The sequence below is a fragment of the Crocuta crocuta genome, unplaced genomic scaffold (genome assembly GCF_008692635.1).
Source record: "Crocuta crocuta isolate KB4526 unplaced genomic scaffold, BGI_CrCroc_1.0 scaffold551, whole genome shotgun sequence".
Lineage (NCBI taxonomy): Eukaryota > Metazoa > Chordata > Mammalia > Carnivora > Hyaenidae > Crocuta > Crocuta crocuta.
In genome coordinates, this window is record NW_027530969.1 from 3,475,145 (window position 1) to 3,498,639 (window position 23,495).

The following is a 23,495-nucleotide window of genomic DNA, read 5'->3' on the forward strand; positions in this document are numbered from 1 at the left end:
AGAAAGGACCCAGTGCCTGGGGCAGCATCCTCGTCCCCTGGCCTTGAGCAAATGTCTTCACCTTCTGGAGGGGTCATCGCCCCTTCCACTGTGAGGGGAGTATAGTGCCCTTCATAATCTCTGAACTCTCCTGAAAGGTTAAAAACCCTGTAATTATGATTTTAGAGTTCAAGTGCAACAGAGAAAGACCCAAAATGAGTATTATGTCATATGAGAAAATGTTGAAGAAATGGAGCATTCTAAGTGTCTGTAAAACAAAATTAGACCTATTTCATGAGGTCATAGATTCTTAATGTTGGAGGAGACCTTCCTTAGAGCTCTTTTCCAAACTCCTGATGTGCATGAGAATCGCTTGGGGATCTTTTAAAAACGCAGACTGTGATTCAGTAGATCGCGGCGTGGTGGGTGGGTGAGTGGACACTGCTTTGTACCAAGCTTTGTACTCAGCTTTGACGGCACACTAGAATCGCTTGAGGAGCTTTTAAAAAATGCTTAAGCCTGGGCTTCTCCTCCCCAAACCCCACAAACGAGATTCTTATTCATTTGGTCCAGAGTACAGTCTGGGCATTGGGAGAGTCAAAAACTCCCAGGTGATTCTAAGAGGCAGCGAAGCCTGAGAACCACCGCCGGAGACTAGCGCTTCCCCATCTTTAGCGCGCATGAGCATCACCTGCAGGGCTTGTTAAAACGCAGCTCGCGGGCCCCGCCCCCAGAGATCCGGAGTCTGCAGATCTGGGACGCGGCCCCAGATTTTCGTGTCTAACAAGTTCCAGGTGATGCTGACTCTGCTGGCCGTGGCCTTGGGGGCCATCTGCTTTGACACTGATGTTTCCCAGGTGGGAAACCAAGATGAAATGACTCGCTCAAGGTCTTTCCATACCAGCTCTCCTGACTCCGGGTCCAGGGCTATTTCCTGAGCCAATCCTTCCCACTTCCTCTTCTGCGTCCCGCCTGCTTCCCCAGGTCCCCTGCGGAGCCGCTCTTCACCAGCCCGAGCCGGTTTTCGGGCGCTACGGCTGGGCCGATTTCCGTGCAGTGGGAGGCCCTCGCTGAGCTGCCGGCACCGAGACGGTGCCCCGTGAAGGCTGGCAGGCTGGCGGNGGACTCTCGTGCGCCCCTCGCAGACGCTTAGTTCCCCACTGGGTCGGTAGGAGGCGGAGGCCTATACAGGGAAAGGGTTGCCAAGGCAACGGGGGCCCTCCCTCCCGACCCACCCCTCCGGCACCCCGCGCCCCTAGTGACCCGCAGCCTCCGGGGCGCCGGCTGAAGAAAGGGATTGGTGAGCGGAGGGGCGGGGACGGGAGCCGNAGAGGATAAAGGCGCTCGGGTTTCTGCCCGCGGCGCCGTAGGACCTCTGCCGCGTGCTGCTCCCGCGTGAGTTCCCGCAGCTCAGCATCTCTGGGAGGCTCGGTCAGAAGGTCAGTGCGGAGGTGGCCGGACCTTATCCCGGCGGCTGTACCCCGGGGCAGATTCCCCCTCCCAACCCCCCGGCTCCGGCTGGTCCGATCTGTGTGCCCCGGGCGTGAGCGCGGGTCTTCAGCAGTCGCCGCGCAGCTGGGAGCCGGGGGTCCGGGGCGGGGACGGGACACCGCTCGAGTCGTCCGGACGCGACCCCAGACCTCTTCCACTTTGCAAGGGACACCCTCCACCAAGGAGTAGAGATTGGCGCGGCTGTTCTCGTAAAACCGGTTTACCCAGTCAACTCCGGGAGAGGATGGGACCCCACCCTTTGCGCCGGGAGCCAGGCTGAGGCCCAGAGACCCGTGTGCGGCTCAGCCCCGGCGTCTTTTGGGGTTCCCTCTCCCCGGCAAGTGTGCCTGGGAGGAGGACGCCCGCTCTACAGAGCCGGACTGCCCTCTGAGACCCTCTGTATCTCACGCTTTTTAAAAAGCTCAGGCATTTTTTTCTAGGTCATTTTTGGCTTTCGGATCATCCCCACAGGAAGTCCAGACTTTACCAGCTCGTTGATGGGAGTCTTTACATTTAGCAGTTACTAAGGGCTCTTCCTAGATCGCGCTGTTAAATCCTCTCAGTAATCTAGTGTGGTGGTCCCATCATTGTCCCCTTTCTAAAACTGAGGAAACTTGAGGTTTGACAAAGGAGTGTACCCAGGCTCACACAGCAAGAGACAGGCGGTGTCCCGAACCCCTTAGGCTGGTCGGTGCTCTCCTGGGGAGGGGCGGAGGGAACCGTGCTGGAGGGGGTTGGGAGACCTGTGGAAGGTGTCCTCTGCGCGACCATAGAGATGTTTCCTCTTTCTCTTCTTGGGTACGTGATCGCATCTCTTTTCTTGTGGCGGAAGGAGGGTTTGAGACTCAACGAATCTGGTTTCCTACCCCTTCTTGGTGATTAGTATTTGCCTGGCCTTGGCCAGGTCAGTTCATCCTGCAAAATGGAGAAAAGATCTCAGCTTCAGGGTTACGGGAGGACCAAGTAAGAGTTCAGGAAAGCAAGTGCTTCATCAATGCTCAGTAGTTATGAGGTGTCTGATTTTTCCTTGGGTCAGTACTGTTAAGAGTGCACATTTAGTATTATTTCATGAGGGGAAGACTTAAAGGAGAGATTGCCTTGCAGAAGTGTTTTGTAAGTGTTGTTGGTCCTTAAAGCAGGCTGAGAGGGGGAAATAAAGGTGGGCGCTGTCAACAGTTTACTGGAGCAAAAAAGAGGTAATGGGCTACTAGGCTAGGGCACATCTTCCATGAAAGCAGTTTCACAGAGTGCCAGGGTTAGGAAGCCCCACTTTGAGGAGTAGGGAATGAAGGCTGAGAGCAACCAATGGGTCCTGGAGACCCCTGAGACTGGGAGAAAAGATGAAGCCAGTAGGAGAATAAAATAGATTTCAGCAGAGGGAGAAGAACCGAATTGGGAGTTAAGTGGGAGAAGGGCTTGGGAGTTTGGATGAGACTGGAGTTTGGTTGGCACCAACTGAACTGTTAGGTCTGTGGAGACAGCATTCATCTCTGCTGGGCCAACTTTCTAGCTCCTCAGCAATATATATATGTGCAGATCATTTGTTGGAGCTAGAAACTTTTTTTAAAAATGAATGTAGGGGCGCCTGGGTGGCTCAGCTGGTTAAGCGCCAGACTCTTGATTTCAGCTCAGGTCAGGATCTCAGGGTTGTGGGGTCTAGCCCTTTGTCAGGGTCTCTCTCTACTGACAGCCCAGACCCTGCTTGGGAGTCTCTCTCTGCCCCTCCTCCGCTTGCACGCAGTGCTCTTCCTCAATTTATTTATAAGGACTTTCTTAAAAAATGAATTTAAGTTTTATTTTAAATTGTGGTTGCAACCACAGAGTGTAAAATTTACCATGTTATCCATTTTTAAGTGTACAGTTCAGTTGTATTAAGTATAGCCACGTTCCTGTGCAACAGATCTGTAGAACTTTTTCATCTCACAAAACTGAAATTATGTGTCAATTAATTAAATATTGATATTCCTTCCCCTTTTCCCCCCACCCCTTGGTAACTACCTTTCTACTTTCTGTTTCTGTGATTTTCATTACTTTAGATACCTTGTATAATGCCTAAGAGTGGAGTCATACTGTATTTGGCCTTTTGGGAGTGACTCATCCATTTGACATAATGTTCTGGATCCATGGATCATAATCCATGTTGTAGCATGTGGCAGGATCTCCTTTTTCAAGGCTGACTAATATACTGTTGTGTGTATATACCACATTTTGTCTATCCATTCATCTGGCAGTGGCTGGTGACTTTTACCTTCATGCTTTACTGCTGGAGATACTACTTAGTATGTTCTTAATTACTGTCCCCATGGCTAAGAATGATTAGGGCTAGAATCGAGGGAGATCACAAGGCAGCAAGCACATGAAAGGAAATGTATGGTGTACCCTCAAGGAAAAGGCCGATTTTGTTGGTCTTAAGTGTTCCAAATTACAGTTTCTTTTAATAATCCAGAAACAGAATTCTCCATCTTCAGACCAATCACAATTGAAGTAAGTTTTTCCCCCGAGCAACTGAAATAATTTTTTCAGAGAATAGGGCATTCTATATTTTTTGTGTGGTGTAGGCAAACCCTTGATATTTCCTGTTTTCTCCTTCTGGTCTGTCTGTTCCACATGGTGTTTGGTGAGTACTGACATGCATCAGGTACTGCTAGGAACTGCTCATAAGAATTGACAACTTTATGAGAGAGACAGCCATATTGTCTCCTGGCACCTAAAACCAACATGTCCAAATCCAAACTCCTTGTCTTCTCACCTGACGCTTCCCCAGGGAGCCCATTCTTACTGTAGCACACATTAGAGACCTCAGTATTATCCTCCTTGATTCCTTAGCTAGCCCTGCCATATCTATACAATGACCAAAGCCACTTGAGCTCTGAGTCTTTATCTATATTACCCCCACCCTCTTCCTGATATCCCTGCTGTCCTAGAGTTCTGTGGTTCATGCAGATAGGGTACATGCCAGGAGATGGAAGAAGTGACATATTAACCACCCTGGAGAGGCCTGGGTTTGGGAGGCACTCCATTATTTCTGGGGAGGAGTCTTGTTGACTTCTTTTTTTTTTTTTTTTNCAGGTATTTGGGAGAGAAAGTCTGTGGACTATAATCTGATCTTTAAAGAGGGACTGAGAATCTTTGATGGTTTCCCTTTATACATGTAATAACTAGGTTGGCAAAGCAAATTTTACTTTAGAACAGCCCTTCTCAAAGTATGAGATAGATTTTAGGGTCCATGAGGTCAAACTGTTTAAAAATAAGACTGAGATGTTATTTACCTTTTTCATTCTTTCTCTGACAAGTGTACCGTGGGGTTTTCCAGAGTCTACATGACTTGTGATGAGCTTTTCCTCTGATGGCTAATGAAATGTGTGCTTGTGTCTTCTAGAATCTCATGTTTCTAGAACTCTCTAAGAGTAAATAGACTTGGAGTATAAATATGTATTTTCAGAGATGGACTCAGTTTGTTTTTAGTACTTCTACATGCTTACTAGCTATCTTCAGTTATACCTACTATTACCTCTCTGACCTCATTTTCTTTTAAGAAGTCCTTTGAAATCCCTAAGTTTTGTGTATGTGGAAAAAAACCACAAAAAGTAAGTATGCTTATGTAGTCATTTGAAAACTTTTCTAAATTTTTAAATGATACAAAATTGTTTTAAAATAAAGGATATATTTTTTATATTTAAGGATAGATTGTTGGCTAAGCAGGGAGATATTAGAAAATTTGATTTTTCGACTCAAACGTATACCATTCAATCTATCAGAATTCCCTGAATAATGGAAGGGAAGAATTTACTCAAGAGAAGTGGACAGAACTAAATAAGACATAAAAATGTGACAGATTGTGTCAGTTTTACATATGTTAGAAATTTACATCATGTGTCTTTTGCAGCAGAACCTTTTTTGAATAATATGGTCCCAATAGCATTATTCTGAGATCAACCATTCAGAGTCCTCTAAAAGAAAAATGAATTGAAGGGCTTACATGTACCTATGACGAGCTCTTTAAAAGCCAAAAATGATTTGTCACAACTTTCCAAACTAGCAATGAAAAAACTATGGAAGCTTTGAGCAGACTAGGTTATCAAATTGCAGTGACTGGAGAAACACAATAAAGCATTGTTGGGATGAAAAATTCATTGAAAGGAATCATTAGCGCTGTCACTTTCTAATAATACAGAAGCTTGTCAAATTAAAAATGTAGCTGCAAATATGAAAACTGTATTAGTATCTTAACAGAAGTGAATTTTGCCTTACAAACAGACAAACTTGCAGTCTTGGCTAGATTTATCATTTTGTTTGTATTCCTCTGGTATCAGCACCCAGTCAGTCATCAGAGAGCATCTTTTCAGTAAGTGCTTGGCAGCAAACACAAGCAGTGCCAAAGTATTCAGTGTAGAATAATGTTGTTAAATTTCAGTCTTTATTTGGGGACAATTGCATTGAATTTGCATTGATGGGGCAAAAAACAGTGCTGACTAAAACTAGTGGTGCCTTTACAGGAATCAAGGCAGTAGCGTCAGATAACCAGTAGATGGTCTTCTTCATGGGCTCTCAATAAAAAACAGAAAAGAAAAGAAAAATTTGCCAGATTTACATAAGAATGCCCTTTATATAATAGTAAAAATGTTAAGCTTTATTAAATCTTGACACTTGAGGACCTATCATTTTAGGATGCCATGTGGCAAGTGGATATACTTGTTCCATGTCAAGGTGTAAGGGTTGCCTTGAGGTAAAGCACTTAAATGATTGAATTGTGAGCTGAACCGCCCCCCCTTTTTTATTCAAGAAATAACTGAAAATCTAGGGTTATTCATACTTGGATGGTTGCAATACATTTTTCTTTTTTTTTTTTTAGTGTTTATTTTATTAAAAATTTAAAAAAATATTTATTAATTTTTGAGATACAGAGTGTGAGTGGGGAAGGAGCAGAAAGAAGGGGGTGGGGACACAGAATCGAAGCAGGCTCCAGGCTCTGAGCCGTCGGCACAGAGCCTGATGCGGGGCTCGAACTCAACAGACCATGAATTCATGACCTGAGCCCAAGTCTGACGCTCAACCCACTGAGCCATCTAGGCACCCCAATGTTTATTTTTGAGAGAGAGTGTGTGTGTGAACACAACAGGGGAGGGGGACAGAGAGAGAGGGACAGAGGATCCAAAGGGGGCTCTGCAATGATAGCAGTGAGCCCAATGCGAGGCTTGAACTCATAAACCATGAGATCATGACCTGAACCGAAGAGGGATCCTTAATTACCTAAGCCACTCAGGTGCCCCTTGAATTCATTTTCTAAAAAATGAACCAAGTGAACTTGTCACTTCAAGGAAACAGCTATTGGTGTTTATTGCCAATTAATTTGTATCCACCATTGTGAGCTTGATGGCTTCCCAGTATTTAGAAATTTTCTGATGAGATCAGTATGACTTGATATCATACAGTGAAGTGTGTTAACATTTGGAAGCCCTGCATAACTTGCTGAACCAGTACATAAAATTACAAAATCATTCAGAGGTAAAGGATCCATTCAAAGCACTAGATAGACCAGTGGGTTTTAATGTAATGGGGTCTGAAAGGTTCATTGATAACGGTTTCAGATTCTACATTGCAACTAACTTTTAAGAAGCTACCATGTGTTGAATTTTGGATAGCAGTGATGAGTATCCAGAATTATCTGAAAAGGCTTTTATTTTATTTATTTATTTTTTTAAATTATATTTATTTAGGTTGAAAGAGAGAGACAGCACAAGTCAGGGAGAGGAGAGAACCCCAAGCGAGCTCCACACTGCCAGTATAGAGCCCGATGTGGGACTCGAACTCTTGAAACTCAGGTGACCTAAGCCGAAACCAAGAGTTAGATGCTTAACTAAGCCACCCAGGTGACCCTGAAAAGGCTTTTAAAACACTGTTCCCTTTCCCCACTCTTTCACTGTGTGTTTGAGTTTTTTATACATACTTCAATTTAAGTCACAGATTGGGTGCAGAAGCACATGTGAGATACAGCTGTTTCCCATTAAGGCAGATGACAGAGATGTACAAAATGTAAAACAGTGACACTCTTCTCACTATATTTTTTTAAAAATATGGTTATTTTCATAAAAAATATGTTTATGTTTACTGATTGTAAATGAATTTTATGTTAAACATTTCTCACTTTTGCTTTCTAACACAACAAACGTTCAATGTAACCCACATAGACAAAAACTCTTTGTTGTCCTCAATTTTTAAGAATGTGAAGGGGTCCTGAGACCAGAAAACTTGAGAATTGCTGCCTTAAGACTATGCAGTTGAACTTGGCCATAAGTAGCAAGGTGATAATCTTCACTTGGAAAAGCGATATGCTGTAGATGGTTGGCAGTTTTCTGTCCGTGCATCGTTAATCAAAATGGTCCCATGATGGTGACAATAGAAGCACTAAACTAGTTGACTCCCTGGCCCATGGCATATAGTGAGAATGTGAGCTTCAAATGTTAGCTGTTAGTAGTAGTGAGATAAGATGAACCAACTCAGTTATGAATTGTCCACATTGTTAACCTAAAATGTTTTATATTCGTTTAAGAATGTGAGCCGCCTCCGTGTTTTCCCCTTGTGGGGAAGGAGATAAATGGAGTTGCAAGTCTTTTATATCTTCAAGCTTTGCTTTTTCCCTGACTTCAGCCTCTTTCATCTTTATTTTTACTTCTTTAATGTTTATTTTTGAGAGAGCATGTGTGAGCGAGCGAGCATGGGGGAGGTGCAGAGAGAATGGGGGACAGAGGATCCAAAGCCGGCTCAGAGCTGACAGCAGAGAGAACTTCAGGATCATGACCTGAGCCATAGTTGGATGCTTAACTGACTGAGCCACCCAGACACCCCTTCTTTAAACTTAAAAGAAAAAACCCCCACTTTTTTCAACTGTAGCCATCCATTATTTGCTTTGGGGAATAGAGACTTGTCTTTGATATTTAAACGTTCTGCCAAATCTATCTGCTTCTTGGCTTCCTTGCCATCCCCTTGCCCATGCTGGAAAAAGGCTTTAAGGGTCAGAGATCTGAGTCCAAGCCGGGTGTGCTGAGTGGTGGCATCTCAGAGACCAGCATGGAGCACCAAGGAGCAGACTGCAGAATCCCAAAAAGCTTTTCTACCATTTGTCAAGGATGGTGATGGAGCCATAACAACAGAAGCATCGGGAATTGTAACGAGGTCTCTCAGGCAGAATCTCACAGAAGCCGAGGTACAGGACATGATCAGTGAAGTGGATGCTGATAGTAACGGCACACTTGACTCCTTGGAATTTCTGGCAATAATGGCAAGAAAAATGAGACACAGTGAAGAAAAAATTGGAGAAGCAGTCCACGTGTTTGATAAGGATGGCAATGGCTGTATGAATGCAGGGCTTGGCCGTGATGACAAATTTGGTGGAAAAGTGAGCAGATGCTGAGGCTGATGAAGTGATCAGGGAAGCAGATATTTGGTCAAACTATGAAGAGTTGGTACACATGATGACAGCAACGTGCAGGTATTGCACAGCATGTTCCATTTCTTGTTCCAAATTGTTTATTTGCCCTTTTTTTGGGTCATTTGTCTGTAAAGGGTTTCCCCCTGCTGTCTAACAATATGCATGTATAGAGATTAGGACTTTATTCCACTGTGTTTTTCTTCCCTTATCTTACTGTCATTGTCCTGAAACCTTGAAAAAATTGACCTAGTCACATGTGGCATGCGGCTTCCTCTGGATTAATCTAGGCCCTTCTGCACACCTAAACTTAGATGGAGTTGATCAGAGGAAAGATCTGGGTTATGCCTTTTTTTAAAGTAGTTTTCTTTAGAAAGTGTCAGCATGTTGTAGAAGTGAGGAACCGTGACTCAGTGTGGAGTATGGACAGTCAGCAATATGTACTTCAGAGTTGCATTATTGCAAAACGGGTGTATTATCCAGGTACTCACACAGGTTTTTTTGTATTGCTAGTCCTGCGCTAGAAACGTTTTTTTCATTGTTCCTTTTTAAAGAGTATTTTTTGAGGGTGCCTGGGTGTCTCAGTCAATTAAGCATCTGACTTTAGCTCAGGTCATGATCTCATGGTTTGTGGGTTCAAGCCCCGCGTCGGGCTCTGTGCTGACAGCTCAGAGCCTGGAGCCTGCTTCGGATTCTATGTCCCCCTCTCTCCCCCCTGTTCCCTGCTCATGCTTTCTCTCTCTCTGTCTCTCAAAACTAGATAAATGTTTTAAAAAAATAAAAATAAAGAGTATTTTCTTTATTTGAGAAAGAGAATCTTAAGCAGACTCCACCATGCTCAGCATGGAGCCCACACGTGGCTCCATCCCGTGACACTGGGATTATGACCTGAGCAGAAATCAAGAGATGTTTAACCGACTGAGCCACACAGGCGCCCCACTTGCTTTTTAAATTATGTTTAGCCACTTGAAGAAAACCTGCTGTGGCACAATTGCCTCAAATCCATTCCAGGTTTTGTTTCCAATTGAAGAAAATTACAATTCACTCCACCCTGCCTCCCTTGCCAAAAAAAAAAAAAAAAAAAGAATCGGCATTTTTTACCTGGTCTCTTACCTGGTCTTGTGTGACAACAATGGCTTAAAGGGTGATTTCTCCAAACAAAGGCCTTCCTGGAGAGGCCAGAAGAGATGCTTGGACCTTTCCTGTAATGCGGTCCAGAGTGGGGGCCTCTTGTCCAGTCCTGACCACCCCCACAGCAAGCTAGAGAAGCTCCAGCAGAAGGCTGTCCTCTGCTTGGTTGGCAGCGTTAGCTGGGACGAGGGGCCTCCGCGCTTTGAAGGGCTGTGTTACTGTTCCCACCTCAAGGCGCTGAGCGGAGAGTGGTAGCAGGCTAAGTTCAGATCTAAAACTGGAAGTGTCTTCAGCTGGTGTCTACCTCTTCTCCTTGTGTGTTGCAAAATAGAAGGTGGTAGAGATCTGGTCAGCTCTTTGTAAGGGGGCAGGCCAACAGGATTGGCTCTGAAGGTTCATCTACCAGCTCTGTGGAAGCCATGGGGCCGTGTGCAGTGTGCAGCAGGCCTGGATTTAGAGGGTGAGAATGAGCAGAGCAAGCGGGGTAGCTCTGATTTACTCTTGTGACATGCTTGTCTGGGTGCGGGGGATGGAATCAGGAAAATGGAAGCCCTGGTCTCCAGTCATGCGTAATTGAACCATCTTGGCCTCCTAAGGCCAGAACTGATTTCATGGTCAGTAAGCAATAAAACTGGTGAGGAAGAGGAGGGAAACTAAAATAAAATGTACGCAATCTGGATGGAAAGGAGAAGATGGCCTTTTTTTTTAAATGTTTATTCATCTATTTTTGAGAGAGAGAGAAAGAGAGAGAATCCCAGACAGGCCCAGCACTGTCCATGTAGTGCCTGAAGCAGGGCTGGAAGTCACAAACTGTGAGATCATGACCTGAGCCGAGATCAAGAGTCAGATGCTTAACCGACTGAACCACCCACGCACCCCAAAAATGGCTTTTCTAAATGATCCTAAGGAGATGGCAGTAAACAAAGTAGTTACAGCTTATTAAATATCGCCAAGGGCCTTTTTATCTTAACCATCTGCTTTTCTAGTCGGGTTCGTTCTAAAGGTAACATTTGAGTGTTAGCACAGGATCTACAGACCACTGGCTTATTTAACCTAGGACTTGTTTGTGCCTTCTGATGGTGCATGGACACAGTTGTAAAGATTTGAAGGCTTCACTGGAATCCACTGACTTGGTGTTTCTGGCTCTATATACAGTCACCTCCTCCGTGACCGTTCGATGCATTGATGTCAGCATTGTGCGATTTCAGTTCTAAATCTCTGCCCGGCTTTTGTTGCCTACAGCGTTTGATCCCCTTTTCACAGAGCCCAGCTCATGGCAGTCTCTTGACCAGCTTCCCACTCGGTAGCCTCTTTAGTTCACTTCCTGACTCCAAACAGTTTTTTGGTCATGAGCTAACAATCTTAGTGTTCATTTCAGTTAAAGAATTTGTGTTTGGAAGGGTTGGGAGAATAGAAGATTGTGGAATGAGCTCTGCTCCTTTTCTGTTGCAGGGAATTTGAAGAGCAATGCCGGTCGCTGGGGTGCTGCGGCAGGTTGTGGGCCAGATGCTGGGGAGCCCAGCCTGTGGCTGTTGGACCTCTGCCCCACTGGCCCGGTTTCTGAGCACCTCCCCCCGGCAAATTGCAGCAGATGCCAACTTCCACTCTGCCTCTTTCTCTGGAACGGAGCAGCCACGTGTCTTAATTACAGGTTGGGGTGTGGGTTTTTGGTTTTTTTGTTTTTTGGTGTTTTTTTTTGCTTTTTTCCACATTTACAGCTTGATTCTTATTTTCTTTTCTGTGCTGTCTCTGTGTGACTTTGTGTTTGGAAGGTCTGCCATGCCACCAGCTAACATATTCATCAGAAACTACCTTTTCCACTATTGGCTTCCTCCAGAATATTCCAAGCCCTAAATCCTTATTTTGTCATGATTGCCAGTGTTTTGTCTCCTTGTCGTAATTAAGTAAAAATGTTTATTTATTCATTTGGAGAGAGAGAGAGGGAGGGAGAGAGAGAGAATCTCAAGCAGGCTACATGCTGTCACCGAAGTGCCCAATATGGGACTCAATCCCACGAACCATGAGATCGTGACCTGAGCTGAAATCAAGAGTCAGATGCTTAACCAACTGAGCCACCCAGGCCTCCCTCCTTGTTGTAATTCTTTATGGTCTGAAGGGAGGATAGAGAGACCTGGGGACCCAGAAGCCGCTGTGAAGCTCTGTGCCCTTCACCTCTGGGATCGCCTGGGACAAGGGCTCATGGATGGGGAGTGTGCAGGGACTGGGGCATGGACTGCGCATCAGAGACATCTTTTCTTGGCCAAATTATTCAACCTTGACCTGACGCCACCTGTCCCAAGCAGCTGCTGCGTGCTTGCATGTGGGACACAGAGAAGGCAGGTCAGGGCCTGCCTGAGGAACTCATTGCCAACATCTCACAACACTGTTCATCTCTTTGCCACCGGGACTCGCTCCCTGTGACCCTTGCTTCATGTACCCCCAACCCCCAATGTCCTATGCTCCTCGCTCTGGGCTTCACCCAGCTCTCAGTCCTTCCAGCCCACCCAAGCCCACCTCTGATTTGATAGGCCCACTTTATTTCCTTCTTCCCACCAGATCGTCTTCCCTTGGCTTCCTACCTTCCTCACGCTGTGTGTGTGCTTCTGTCACTGCCGCCCCCTTCTCTTCTCCTGCTGAGACTGACTTCAGGTGTAGTCAGTTCCCATCTCTGCTGTCCTTCCTGGTTTACCCGCTTCTCTGGTTTATTCCTTCCTGCCTCCACCAACAGTGCATCTTCTAGAACCCGGCAGTGGTGTTAGTGGGCTTGGTTCTAGTACCACGGTAACAAGTGCTTACATGAAACCCCACTTTATATCTCCCTGCGTCGTTTATTTCTCTCAGATGAAATTTATAGTTGCATTCCCCCAAATGTACCCATAGCCCCCAATCTCTCCACTTCTTTCAATGGCATATTTTGTTTTCAATATTGATTTACTTTTGAGAGAGAACAAGCACGTGTACAAGCAGGGGAGGGGCAGAGAGAGAGAGAGGGAGAGAGAATCCCAAGCAGGTTCCGTGCCATCAGCCCAGAACCTGACACGGGGCTTGAAGTCACAGACTGTGAGATTATGACCTGAGCTGAGAGCAAGAGTCAGAGGCTTAACCAACTGAGCCACCCAAGCGCCCTTGTCAGTGGCATTTTTAAGCCTCTAAGCAGGAAGCCTTAAGATTCATTTTTAATTTTCTTCATGGCTCCTTGTTGATTCTGTTGTTTGCCCCTTTTTCCAATGACTTCCTGGTTTGTCTCCCCTTTCCCTTCTCCTGTCCCAGCCCAGCTCTGCTGGAGGATGGGCGTCTGGATAATCCCACCAGAGGCTGATATGTTCAAACTCTTATACTTGACCTTGAGTGTTTTGGCACCTGTTGCACACCAGCGTCAGAGCCCATCCAATAGTGAGGGCAGGTCTGAGAGAGAATTCCTGGCCCAGGAATCTAGGAGGTTGTCCAGCTTTCTTGTGGTTTTCTCTTCCTGCACCCTTGCTTTCTTTCCCTCAGCCACTTTATGCTGGAAAGAGTTTTGTCTCTGAAACTAATGTTGCCTGCACTGATCTCTGTCACAGCTTAGAGGAGGTGATTTTGTTCTATCAGGTCAGACTAGCGTTTTCCCTAATTAGCTGAGATTGCCATATGGTCTTCATGTGTCGTTGTGTTTTGGGAATGATAGAATCGGTTACATTTGGATTAAAGGTCTACTCTTTTCTTCTTCATCTAGGGGGTCTTGGCCAGCTTGGAGTGGGGCTTGCTAACTTTTTGAGGTAAGAGCCCAAAAAGCTAAAATTGAAAATCTGAATTCTTCAGTATGTACAGCTTGTCTTTGGTGCCATTTTATTAAATAATTTTTCTCTTCCTTCTTGCCCTTTACCATTTTAAAGGTGTCCCAGCTAAATGGCTGTTTAGAATACATTTTATTTTGCCTCTTCAGATCATATACTTGTAGCAGGTCCATGGCTCATCCTCTCCCACACTGGTCCTTTGCCCTGTTTGAAAAAGTGTTTTCATTGGACCAGTTATATCCTAGATGCACCTACTCATGTGTTTTGATTTTTCCCTTTAGGAAACGATTTGGGAAGGACAATGTGATTTTATCCGACATAAGGAAACCACCTGATCACATCTTCCACAGTGGTAAGAGATCAATGTCTCTTGATGTCTTGCTTTTGTTTTCAGACTACAGTTAGAGAGGCAGTTCATGGAATCACTGTGTACAGCAGCTCATAACCAGGCTTGTGATGAAAAGAAAGGCATTATTGGGGCACCTGGGGGGCTCAGTTGGTTAAGCGTCTGACTCTCCAGGTCAGGTCTTGATCTCAGGGTTGTGAGTTCAAGCACTAGATTGGGCTCCATGCTGGAAGGAAAGCACTTATGAGGCAGAGTTGTGTCACTTTTAAAAATGTCATATTTTGGGGGCACCTGGGTGGCTCACTCAAGTTAAGCATCCAACTTCGGCTCTGGTCATGATCTCCCCTGAGATCACGTACGGGGTGTCCAGGGTCCATGCAGAGCCCATGGGAGCAGTAAGCATTGCCTCACAAGATGACTGTGCTATAGCTCAGAGCCTAGTAAAATAAAATAAAAATCTCATACTTTTGCCCCCCGTAGCTCTGGAAAATGTGTGCAATAAGGTTGCTATTCGGTCAAGTGCTACAAGAACGGGAGAGCTCTGAACTTGAAGTAAAGTTTTGGGCTAATATTTTGGGTATTACCTGGGACAGTATTTTTGGAATAAAAACTTTGATTCCTGCCTTTTTGAGTGTTTAGTTAACTTCTGGGCCCAGAGGGAAAACAAACAAAAATCAAGTTCTATAATGAGGAAAGGGAGCTTTAAATATTTGGAGAAATTAATCCTCATATCTATGTATAGATCTGCTCTTAAATTACTGTGCACTCACACAAGTGCCTCAGACTCCTCTACTCAAGTTTTCTCCTACCTTGGGAACCTTTTTACAACGTCTGCGAGTCCTGTGTGGCCCCACGTCAGCATTTAGCTTACCGGTACTTACCGTAACACCACATTTGATAATCGCCTCCACTAACTGCCAGTACTGGGAGCCTGAAAACCTGGACCAGTACCTAGAAGAGAGGTAGCAACGAAGGAGAGGATGCGACTCGAGGGACCTCTAGGAAGGGTTGAGTGTTACCACGTGGCCACTGGGGGCAACTTGCCACCCAACAAAACGGGCTCTACCTCCAGCCTGCCCAGGTTTGATGAACTCCTGCTCATGGTTCTTCTCTACCAAGCTGTATATTCTTTCAAAAATCCACTTCTATATTGCTTTTAAAATATGTAACTTTTCAACAGAGTGAAGTCACTGAGTGCATGTCCGGGTGGTAGTAACAGGGCCAGCTCTGGAGTCAGCTGCCAGGTTGCAAACCCAGTTTTCCACTTGCTCTCTGTTTTATCCTGGCTAGTTCTTACCTCTCTGTGCCTCAGTTTCCCCCTAAGTAAAATGTATCTCTCTCAAAGGCTGTGGGAGAGCTGTATAGAGAGAAAGCCCGTAGGACAGTGGCTGGCAAGCACAGCTGTTGTGTAAGCATCAGCTATTATTACCAGTCGGGTGGTTGGGGTAAGAAAAATGCTGCATAGCATCCAAGTGGCTTAGTTACCAAGTTGACCCTAATGGAATTCACAAGTCAACAGGAGACAGGGAGAAAGTTCACTTAGCTTTTTAAACCCCAAACTTGCACTGCTGTGGTTTCGCTGTATTCCTCATAGGCCCGTTTATTTATTCTGACATTCTGGATTACAAGAATCTTCGGGAGATCGTGGTAAACAACCGCATCACCTGGTTGTTTCATTATAGCGCTTTGCTCAGTGCCGTTGGAGAAGCAAACGTATCCTTGGCCAGAGCCGTAAATATCACTGGTAAGTTTCTGGGTCCTGCCCAGAATGACCTGTTTGCTGTTTTTTTTACTTCATCGGTTAGAGACTTTTCAGACGGTGATCACGTCTGTTCGTTTCAGGATTGCATAACGTCCTGGATGTTGCAGCAGAGCACAGTTTGCGATTGTTTGTGCCTAGCACGATCGGAGCTTTCGGACCTACTTCTCCCCGGAATCCAACTCCCGATCTCTGTATTCAGAGGCCCAGGACTATCTACGGGGTGTCCAAGGTCCATGCAGAGCTCATGGGAGAAGTAAGCATTGCTTGGCATGTCGTCTCAGTGTTGCCTTTTCTGTTTGTGTTTGCCTCCAACTCTTGCTGATTCATCCTTGGAGGGGACTTGTCCCCACCACCTCCCCCTTCCCAGCCCCCAGAAGTGCCCCTAAACTGATTGTGTTTGCCAAGTGGCAGGTCCTGATAGCTCCAGAACTCCTTAGCCCTTGGCCACATGATAACACTCAACCCTTCCTAGAGGCCCCTCGAATGGCACCCTCTCCTTCGTTGCTGCCTCTCTTCTGTGTACTGGTCCAGGCTCCCAGTACTGGCAGTTACTGGAGGTGATTTTAAAACTTTGTGTTCTAGAGAATGTCAGATGACTTTGGGATTTAGTTTTTCAAATGATCATTGTCTTTGTACAGCTAATGTTGGTGTCTCCTCCCTTAGCTGATATATCAGTTATTGCTTTCCTCTCCCACTGTCCCCGCCCCCCTCCATGCACTTTCCAATGCTGCACAGAGGGACCCTGCCTGTGGAGGACTGTTCAGGACAATGAGCAGGGACTTGCTTCCAAACAAAGTCGGAAATCCCTAATGTGGTGGGTTGATGGATTATTTACCGTGTTAATAGGTCACCAGAGTGATAATTTTTTGAAGATAAAAGCCTCAGGGTTATTTATTAAAGAAAAATGAGTGATTCTTAGAAATCCTACAGTCTCCTTTCCTTTAGGAGTATTTTAATAGAGCTGCATGGAAAGATCTTTCACCAAAAAAGAAGCGTTCTTGTTTTGTTTTGTTTTTTTTAACTTTGTTCTATTTGATTTAGAAGATTGGTTTTAAAGTAGTTCTTCTCTTCTCTGTAGTATTATCATTACCGGTATGGGTTAGATTTCCGATGCCTGAGATACCCTGGAATCATCTCCTCGGACTCCCAGCCTGGTGGAGGAACAACTGGTGAGTGTCGTTTTCTGTTTCTGTCCCACATAAGATGGGCTTTCTTAGTGCTGTGAAGACGTGAGGGACCGGCCATCTTTTTAGCCATGTGCTGACAGAGGTCCTGCGTCCCCACTGGGAGGAGCATCTGGGCAGCTCACGAAATCCTACTGACTTGAACTTGTTAAGGGCCACTTGTCCTGGTGCTCCAAATCCAGCTCAGGATTGGCCACCCACAGTGCTGGAATCCGATAGTGTTTGAGGACATATTTGTCACCTGCAATGTAGGAAGACACCAAATAGGAAATAGCAGTTTTTTTAATACAACCTTTGTTTCATCATGCAGAGAGCTTTGTTTCTTTTTTTTTTCATTTTTTATTATTTTTTTTAATGTTTATTTATTTTTGATAGAGAGTACGAGCGGGAGAGGGACAGAGAGAGAGGGAGACACAGAATCTAAAGCAATGCTGACAGCTCAGAGCTCGATGTGGGGCTCAAACTCAAGGACTGTGAGATCATGACCTGAGCTGAGTCAGATGCTTAACTGACTAAGCCACCCAGGTGCCCCGAGAGCTTTGTTTCTTAATGCAGAAAGTAGACTGTATGCATTGCATATTTTATTTTATTTGTTATGATTTAAAAAATATTTTAGTTAACATACAGTGCAATATTGGTTTCAGGAGTAGAAGCATTGTATATTTTAAAAGGAGCAAATGTATTATTATTATTATTATTATTAATTTGTACTCAAGCATGCATTATATTTAGTACCTCCATATGAGGAGCCTGAGATACAATATAAAAGATAAATCCTGACAAAATCTGAGGGATTTTAAAGGAGATTTGGATTTGGCTTGCTTTTGAAAAAGCTTTTGCCCTAACACAGTGCCTCTCCTGGGAACCCTTCAGGATCCTTGGTGTTTGTCAAAGGGTCTCAGAGGTCAACACCATTTTCATATCAACACTAAGATGTTTGCTCCTTTGTCACTTTCCTTTCCAAGAGCACGGAGGAGTTTGTCAGAGGCTGTGTGCTGTGTGGTGGCCCCATGGCCTGGACGCACAAGGGGCAGGAGGCTCCAATGTCTCCCGCTAAAGCCGTGCAGCGTAGAGATTGTCACATGAGTAAAACATGCCATTTTTTTCACTAAATTTTCCTTCATTTGGAAAATATGTTTTTCATATAAAATACCATATATATGAATACATGATGTGTTTACTGTCATTTTAAAGTGGAGTAATTTTTTTTAATTCTCAGTTAATTTCTGGTGCTGTAGATACTGATGTAACTCTCACTGAAGACCTCCTGGAAGGGGTCCTCAGTGCTGTTTAAGAGCTAAAGAAGTTCTGAGACTAAGGCCTGTGAGAACCACGGCTCTAATGCAAAGGGTTCATTTGCTGTTTTATTCTAAGAAGACCCACAGACAGGATTCTCTTTCAGACTATGCAGTCCAGATCTTTCACGATGCTATAAAGAATGGCAAATTTGAATGCAACCTGAAATCCAACACGCGGCTCCCAATGATGTATATTGATGACTGTCTGAGGGCCACCCTGGAAGTCATGGAGGCCCCGGCAGAGTCCCTCTCCATGAGGACCTACAACGTCAATGCCATGAGCTTCACTCCTGAGGACCTGGCCCAGGAGCTTCTCAAGCACATTCCAGAATTCCAGATCACGTACAAGGTGGATTCTGTTCGACAGGCCATAGGTTGGTACATTGTTGCAAACCCCATGAAAACCAAAGTTAAGCTTCAGTCTGCACTGGGAGTCCCCTGAGGACACAAAGCACGGAGGATAAGGAGGGTCCTGACACCTTCTGCAGAAGGAGCTGCTGTTGGACCAACAGATGCTACAGTTTGGGGAAATGATATCTAAAGGGGGTGGATAGTTCTATTCCAAATGAACAGCTGGTCAGCATTTCACCATTTTATAGTTAAAACAAGCAGACAGCGTAAGAAAACCTCCCTGGGATCTCCAATGCTGGGACTCTGCCACTGTAGCACCTTGGTGTCAGATTTTCATGGTGTGTCACAATTCACGGTGCCTGACAGGAGGCATGGAAGAGAATGTTCTAATCCAAGAAGGTGGCTGTGTTTGCACATAATGGCCCCTCTGTTCTGCTCAAAGGATGGCTTTCAAAGAGTGAATTTCTTTGGTGGTACCTTGTACAGTAGACCTTCATATAAAATGTTCTAGACCTTTTTGCAAATCTAGAGCCTGAATAACTTAAGCTTCTCTTCCGTGTCTTTTCCTAGCGGATAGTTGGCCGATGAACTTTGATGACAGCAATGCTCGGAAGGACTGGGGGTGGAAGCACGACTTTGACCTTCCAGAGCTGGTGACGACGATGTTGAACTTCCATGGCTCTGATACCAGAGTTGCCCAGGCTAACTGAAGGAATCCTAATGGAGAGCTCCTATATCCTGGACAGCTGTCAAGGGAAAACCATAACGACCCCAAGGTTATAGACCCTGAGGAACCTAGATTATGAGAGGTGGAAGGACTGATTGGAGGACATTTTGGCAGCTCATATTGAATTGCCAGATTGGAGAATCAAGTTGGCTTTTGCATTTTCAAAGTGCTGTAGGTTTGGTGGTAGGACTTCCCAATCTTTGCTGTTTGCCTAAACTTACCCAAACACACATATCACAGAATGAAGGCTTAAGTCATCATAGTTTCCATTTAGTTAATTAAGATGAAGTGACCATTTTGGGGAAAGTGGAAGTATGTGATGTTTGTCTTTAATTAAATTTAATTTACGTATCACTCCTAAGACTCCATTATTCTCTTGACTAGAGACCAAAGATTACATTTTAAAGACTATCTGAGATGATCTCCTAATTTATAAGTATACTTTGCTATCCCATCAGGACATTAAAAATGTTTGATATATAATCCCATGTTCATAATATACAAGAGGTTTTAATACTTCAACAATTATCACTTCTCATTTATTTTTCTGTAAAAAAAAAAAACCTGTCTGTAGGAAATTAGGATATCAAAGGTGATCTAACTAGTAATGAGTAGCACCTCCTACTTTGATTACCTTCCTGGTGGTGAGCTAAGTGTTGATTACCAAGACTATAATTCTCTCACCTGGCCATGTCAGTCTCCCTGAGGAGCATCTCTTAATATTCAGGTTTCTGGGCCCCAGCCTTTCAGATCGACTCAGCAAAGGGCGGTGGGAATCTCGAAGGGCCACCAGTTACTCTATTCCAGCTATGACCCACTGGGCCAGGTCCAAACACTATTTTCTAAAGAGAACTTTCCTTGTCACAGCCTTTGTAATACACACTTAGGCTAAGCTTTCAGAAGACTTGCTCTATATCCTCTGAAGCAATTCCTATGTAAATATACACAGATTGACTTTTTTCCCAGCTACCTCGGGATACCTGTGGAATCACTGGAGAGAGAAACTCCACAGATTCATCATAAGCATATTGGACAATAGCTGTCATGGACTAAAAGGCTTTTCTGTTATGTGCTTTCTGTCAATGTTTTGTATTTGGATTTTTTTTTTAAGTTTATTTTTGAGAGAGAGAGAGACAGTGCAAATGGAGGGGCAGAGAGAGAGGGAGATGCAGAATCCAAAACAGAGCCTGACTTGACTGACAAGCCATGAGATTGACCTGAACCAAAGTTGGATGCTTAAAAAAAAGCCACCTAGGTGCCCCCTATATTTGGTATTCTTAACTGCAGGGTAGAAAAGTGAACTTTTTTGGAGGCAAAACTGGATTTAAAATCTGTTTAACTTTTAACTAGAGAACTTCTAAATAATTAATTGTTTAAGTTATTTTGATAGAGTTTTTGGGAAGTGATTACCACGATAGGTTTAGCTAATATCCATCGTCTCCTAGAAATACAATAAAATGAAAGAAATAAAGAAAAAAATGAATAAAGAAAAAGTTCTTGTGATGAACACTCTTAGGATTGACCCTTAACAACTGTCATCGCTCCTACAGCAGTGGTAACTACAGTCATCACCGTGTACATTACACCCTGAGTACTTACTTCTCTTATCACTGGAAGTCTGTACCTTTTGACCACTTGTCTCCAATTTCCCCTTCCGCCATCCTACACCTCTGGTAACCACCATTCTGACTGACTTCTTTTTCTATGAGGCTGGATGGGTCTTTTCCCCCACATGTTAACTGAGGTCATCCAGTGTTTGTCTCTGTCTGACTTATTTCACTTAGCATAATGCCCCCAGGGTCCACCCATGTTGTTGCAAATGGTAGGATTTCCTCACTTTTTGTGGCTTGGTAAGATTCCATTGTGTATATATACCATGACTTCTTTATTCATGTATCTACCGATGGACACTTAGATGGTTTCCATGTCTTGGCTCTTGTAAATGATGTTGCTGTGGACATGGGAGTGCAAGTGTTTTCAACTTAGTGTTGGTTTTTTGGATCTATTCCCAGAAATAGAATTGCTCGATCACATGTTAGTTGTACTCTTACTTTTTGTGAGGATCCTCCATACTGTTTTCCACAGTGGCTGCACCAGTTTACAGTCCCACCAACAGTGCATAAGGGGTCCCTTTTCTCCACACCCTTGCCAGCATTTGTTATCTCTTGTCTTTTTGATGATGGCCATTCTAAGAGATGTGAGCTGATACCTCAGTGTGAGTTAATTTGCACCTCCCTAATGACTAGTGATTGAGCACCTTCTCATGTACTTGTTGGCCATCTGTATGTCTGAAGAGATATCTATGTAGGTACTATGCCCATTTTTGAATTGGGTTATTTGGTTTTTTGCTATTGAGTTGTATGAGTTCCTTATATATTTTGAACATTAACCCCTCATCAGATGTGTGGTCTGCAGATATTTTTCCTATTCTGTAGGTTGTCTTTTCACATTGTCGATGGCTTCTTTTGCTATGCAGAGCTTTTTAGTTTGATGTTTTTTATCTTGTTGCTTGAGCTTTAGGTGTTGCTGTCACATCCCAAAAAAGGAAATCCTTATCAAGATGTAAGTCAAGTCTTTTCTGTTGGGAGGGTCCAGGGGCCATCTTCAGCCTTGGCTATAAATTAGCCCCCTGCCTGTATGTGTAAGCACAGGAACGCCCCATGCATGGTATTGGCTTTGCTCTGGGGGCAGTTAGCTCTTCCCACCTGCTTCTCACTTCAGCCACTGCTGGGACACACAGCTTCCAGCATCTGATCAGGTGGGACTGGAAGACACTCGCTACAGTGCGCAGGGCTGTGATTCAATGCCTTGCCCGGGTGTGAGCAAACCAGGCTCAAAGGCTGGCAAATTTTCTTGTTTCAGGATCTAGATCAGGCAGATCTATCTATACCCTGCCAAGGCCCTTAGTCAGAGTACATCCCCAACTTGGTTCTGCAGGTGAGCAGTGCTGCTGGTTGGGATTACTACTTGGGTACTGCAGGTATGAACTTGGTCTGACAAACTCTGTGGGGTGTGTTTCTTGCCCCTCCGCCCTTCTGTCACAATCAAATTCGCTGTAGCTGAGTGAGCCCTGCAGATTCCCCAGCAATCCCTGCGGTGCAAGTTTAGAGTAGAGGCTCCTGCCAAGTGACCCGCAATGCTGTGTGTGGCTGGTTGTTACCTTTGGGTTCTCTTCCTCCTAGAAGAACCAAGAGGCTTAAGGCAGGCCTTTCTGTGTGGTGCTGCACTGGCCCTGGGGGAGGGGTGGTGTGTTCAACGTGTAGCTGCTCCCCTTACCCTTCTAATGCAGCATGTCTTGGTCTCTGTGGTGTGAGGTTAGAGGAGAGGTGTGCTTCCTCCTCACCCCTCTGTTCTAGGATTCTCTCAGTGGCATCTTGTTCTCAAAGAGTCATTAGTTCTTACAAGGGTGAGCAAAGTCAGGAACAACTCCTTCCCCTCCCCCATAGTCTTCTGTTAAGTTTCTCAAAATCCACATATGAGTGAAAACATATGGTATCTGTCTTTCTCTGACTGACTTATTTCACTTAGCATCATACCCTCAAGTTCCATCCACATTACTGCAAATGGCAGGATTTCACTGCCAAATAGTATTCCATTGTATATATAAACCACATCTTCTTTATCCATTCATCGGTTGATGGACTTTTAGACTCTTTCCATAATTTGGCTATTGTCGAAAATGCTACTACAAAGATTGGGGTACATGTGCCCCTATGAATCAGCACTCCTGTATCCCCTGGGTAGATTCCTAGCAGTGCTATTGCTGGGTCATAGGGTAGTACTATTTTTAATTTTTTGAGTAACTTCTCCATACTTTTTTCCAGAGAAGCTGCACCGGTTTGCATTCCCACCAACAGTGCAAGAGGGTTCCCATTACTCCACATCCTCACCAGCATCTATAGGCTCCTAATTTGTTCATTTTAGCCACTCTGACCAGCATGAGGTGGTATCTCAGTGTGGTTTTGATTTGTATTTCCCTGATGATGAATGACATTGAGCATTGTTTCATGTGTCTTATTGGCCATCT

General features: G+C 44.6%; 1 protein-coding gene and 1 long non-coding RNA gene across 3 annotated transcripts; one reads left to right on the forward strand and one right to left on the reverse strand.

Annotated features, from left to right (window-relative positions):
* The first annotated feature begins 1,128 nt into the window (after positions 1-1,128).
* On the forward strand, positions 1,129-19,822 carry LOC144236093 (L-threonine 3-dehydrogenase, mitochondrial). 2 transcript variants are annotated; one of them, XM_077769710.1, is made up of 9 exons: positions 1,129-1,418; positions 11,480-11,678; positions 13,740-13,782; positions 14,082-14,152; positions 15,741-15,890; positions 15,989-16,161; positions 16,987-17,077; positions 18,495-18,764; positions 19,312-19,822. In XM_077769710.1, the coding sequence occupies exons 2-9, from the start codon at positions 11,495-11,497 to the stop codon at positions 19,449-19,451; spliced, it is 1,122 nt and encodes a 373-aa protein (XP_077625836.1). In that variant the 5' UTR covers positions 1,129-1,418; positions 11,480-11,494; the 3' UTR covers positions 19,452-19,822. The 2 variants fall into 2 exon arrangements, with proteins under 2 accessions (XP_077625836.1, XP_077625837.1); XM_077769711.1 differs by lacking the exon at positions 1,129-1,418 and adding an exon at positions 8,397-8,959.
* Positions 1,962-12,753, reverse strand: LOC144236094 (uncharacterized). Its single transcript, XR_013336410.1, has 2 exons — positions 12,607-12,753; positions 1,962-2,385 (listed from the first exon to the last, which is right to left on the reverse strand). It is a non-coding gene; the product is annotated as an uncharacterized LOC144236094 (long non-coding RNA).
* Positions 19,823-23,495: the final 3,673 nt, after the last annotated feature.

What these genes read in the sequence shown, in the direction of transcription:
- LOC144236093 (XM_077769710.1), top strand. Translation starts at nt 11,495, where the DNA reads ATGCCGGTCGCTGGGGTGCTGCGGCAGGTTGTGGGCCAGATGCTGGGG. An exon ending in CAGAGCCGTAAATATCACTG is followed by an intron (nt 15,891 to 15,988) that starts GTAAGTTTCTGG and finishes TGTTCGTTTCAG; the next exon opens with GATTGCATAACGTCCTGGAT. An exon ending in GCCTGGTGGAGGAACAACTG is followed by an intron (nt 17,078 to 18,494) that starts GTGAGTGTCGTT and finishes ATTCTCTTTCAG; the next exon opens with ACTATGCAGTCCAGATCTTT.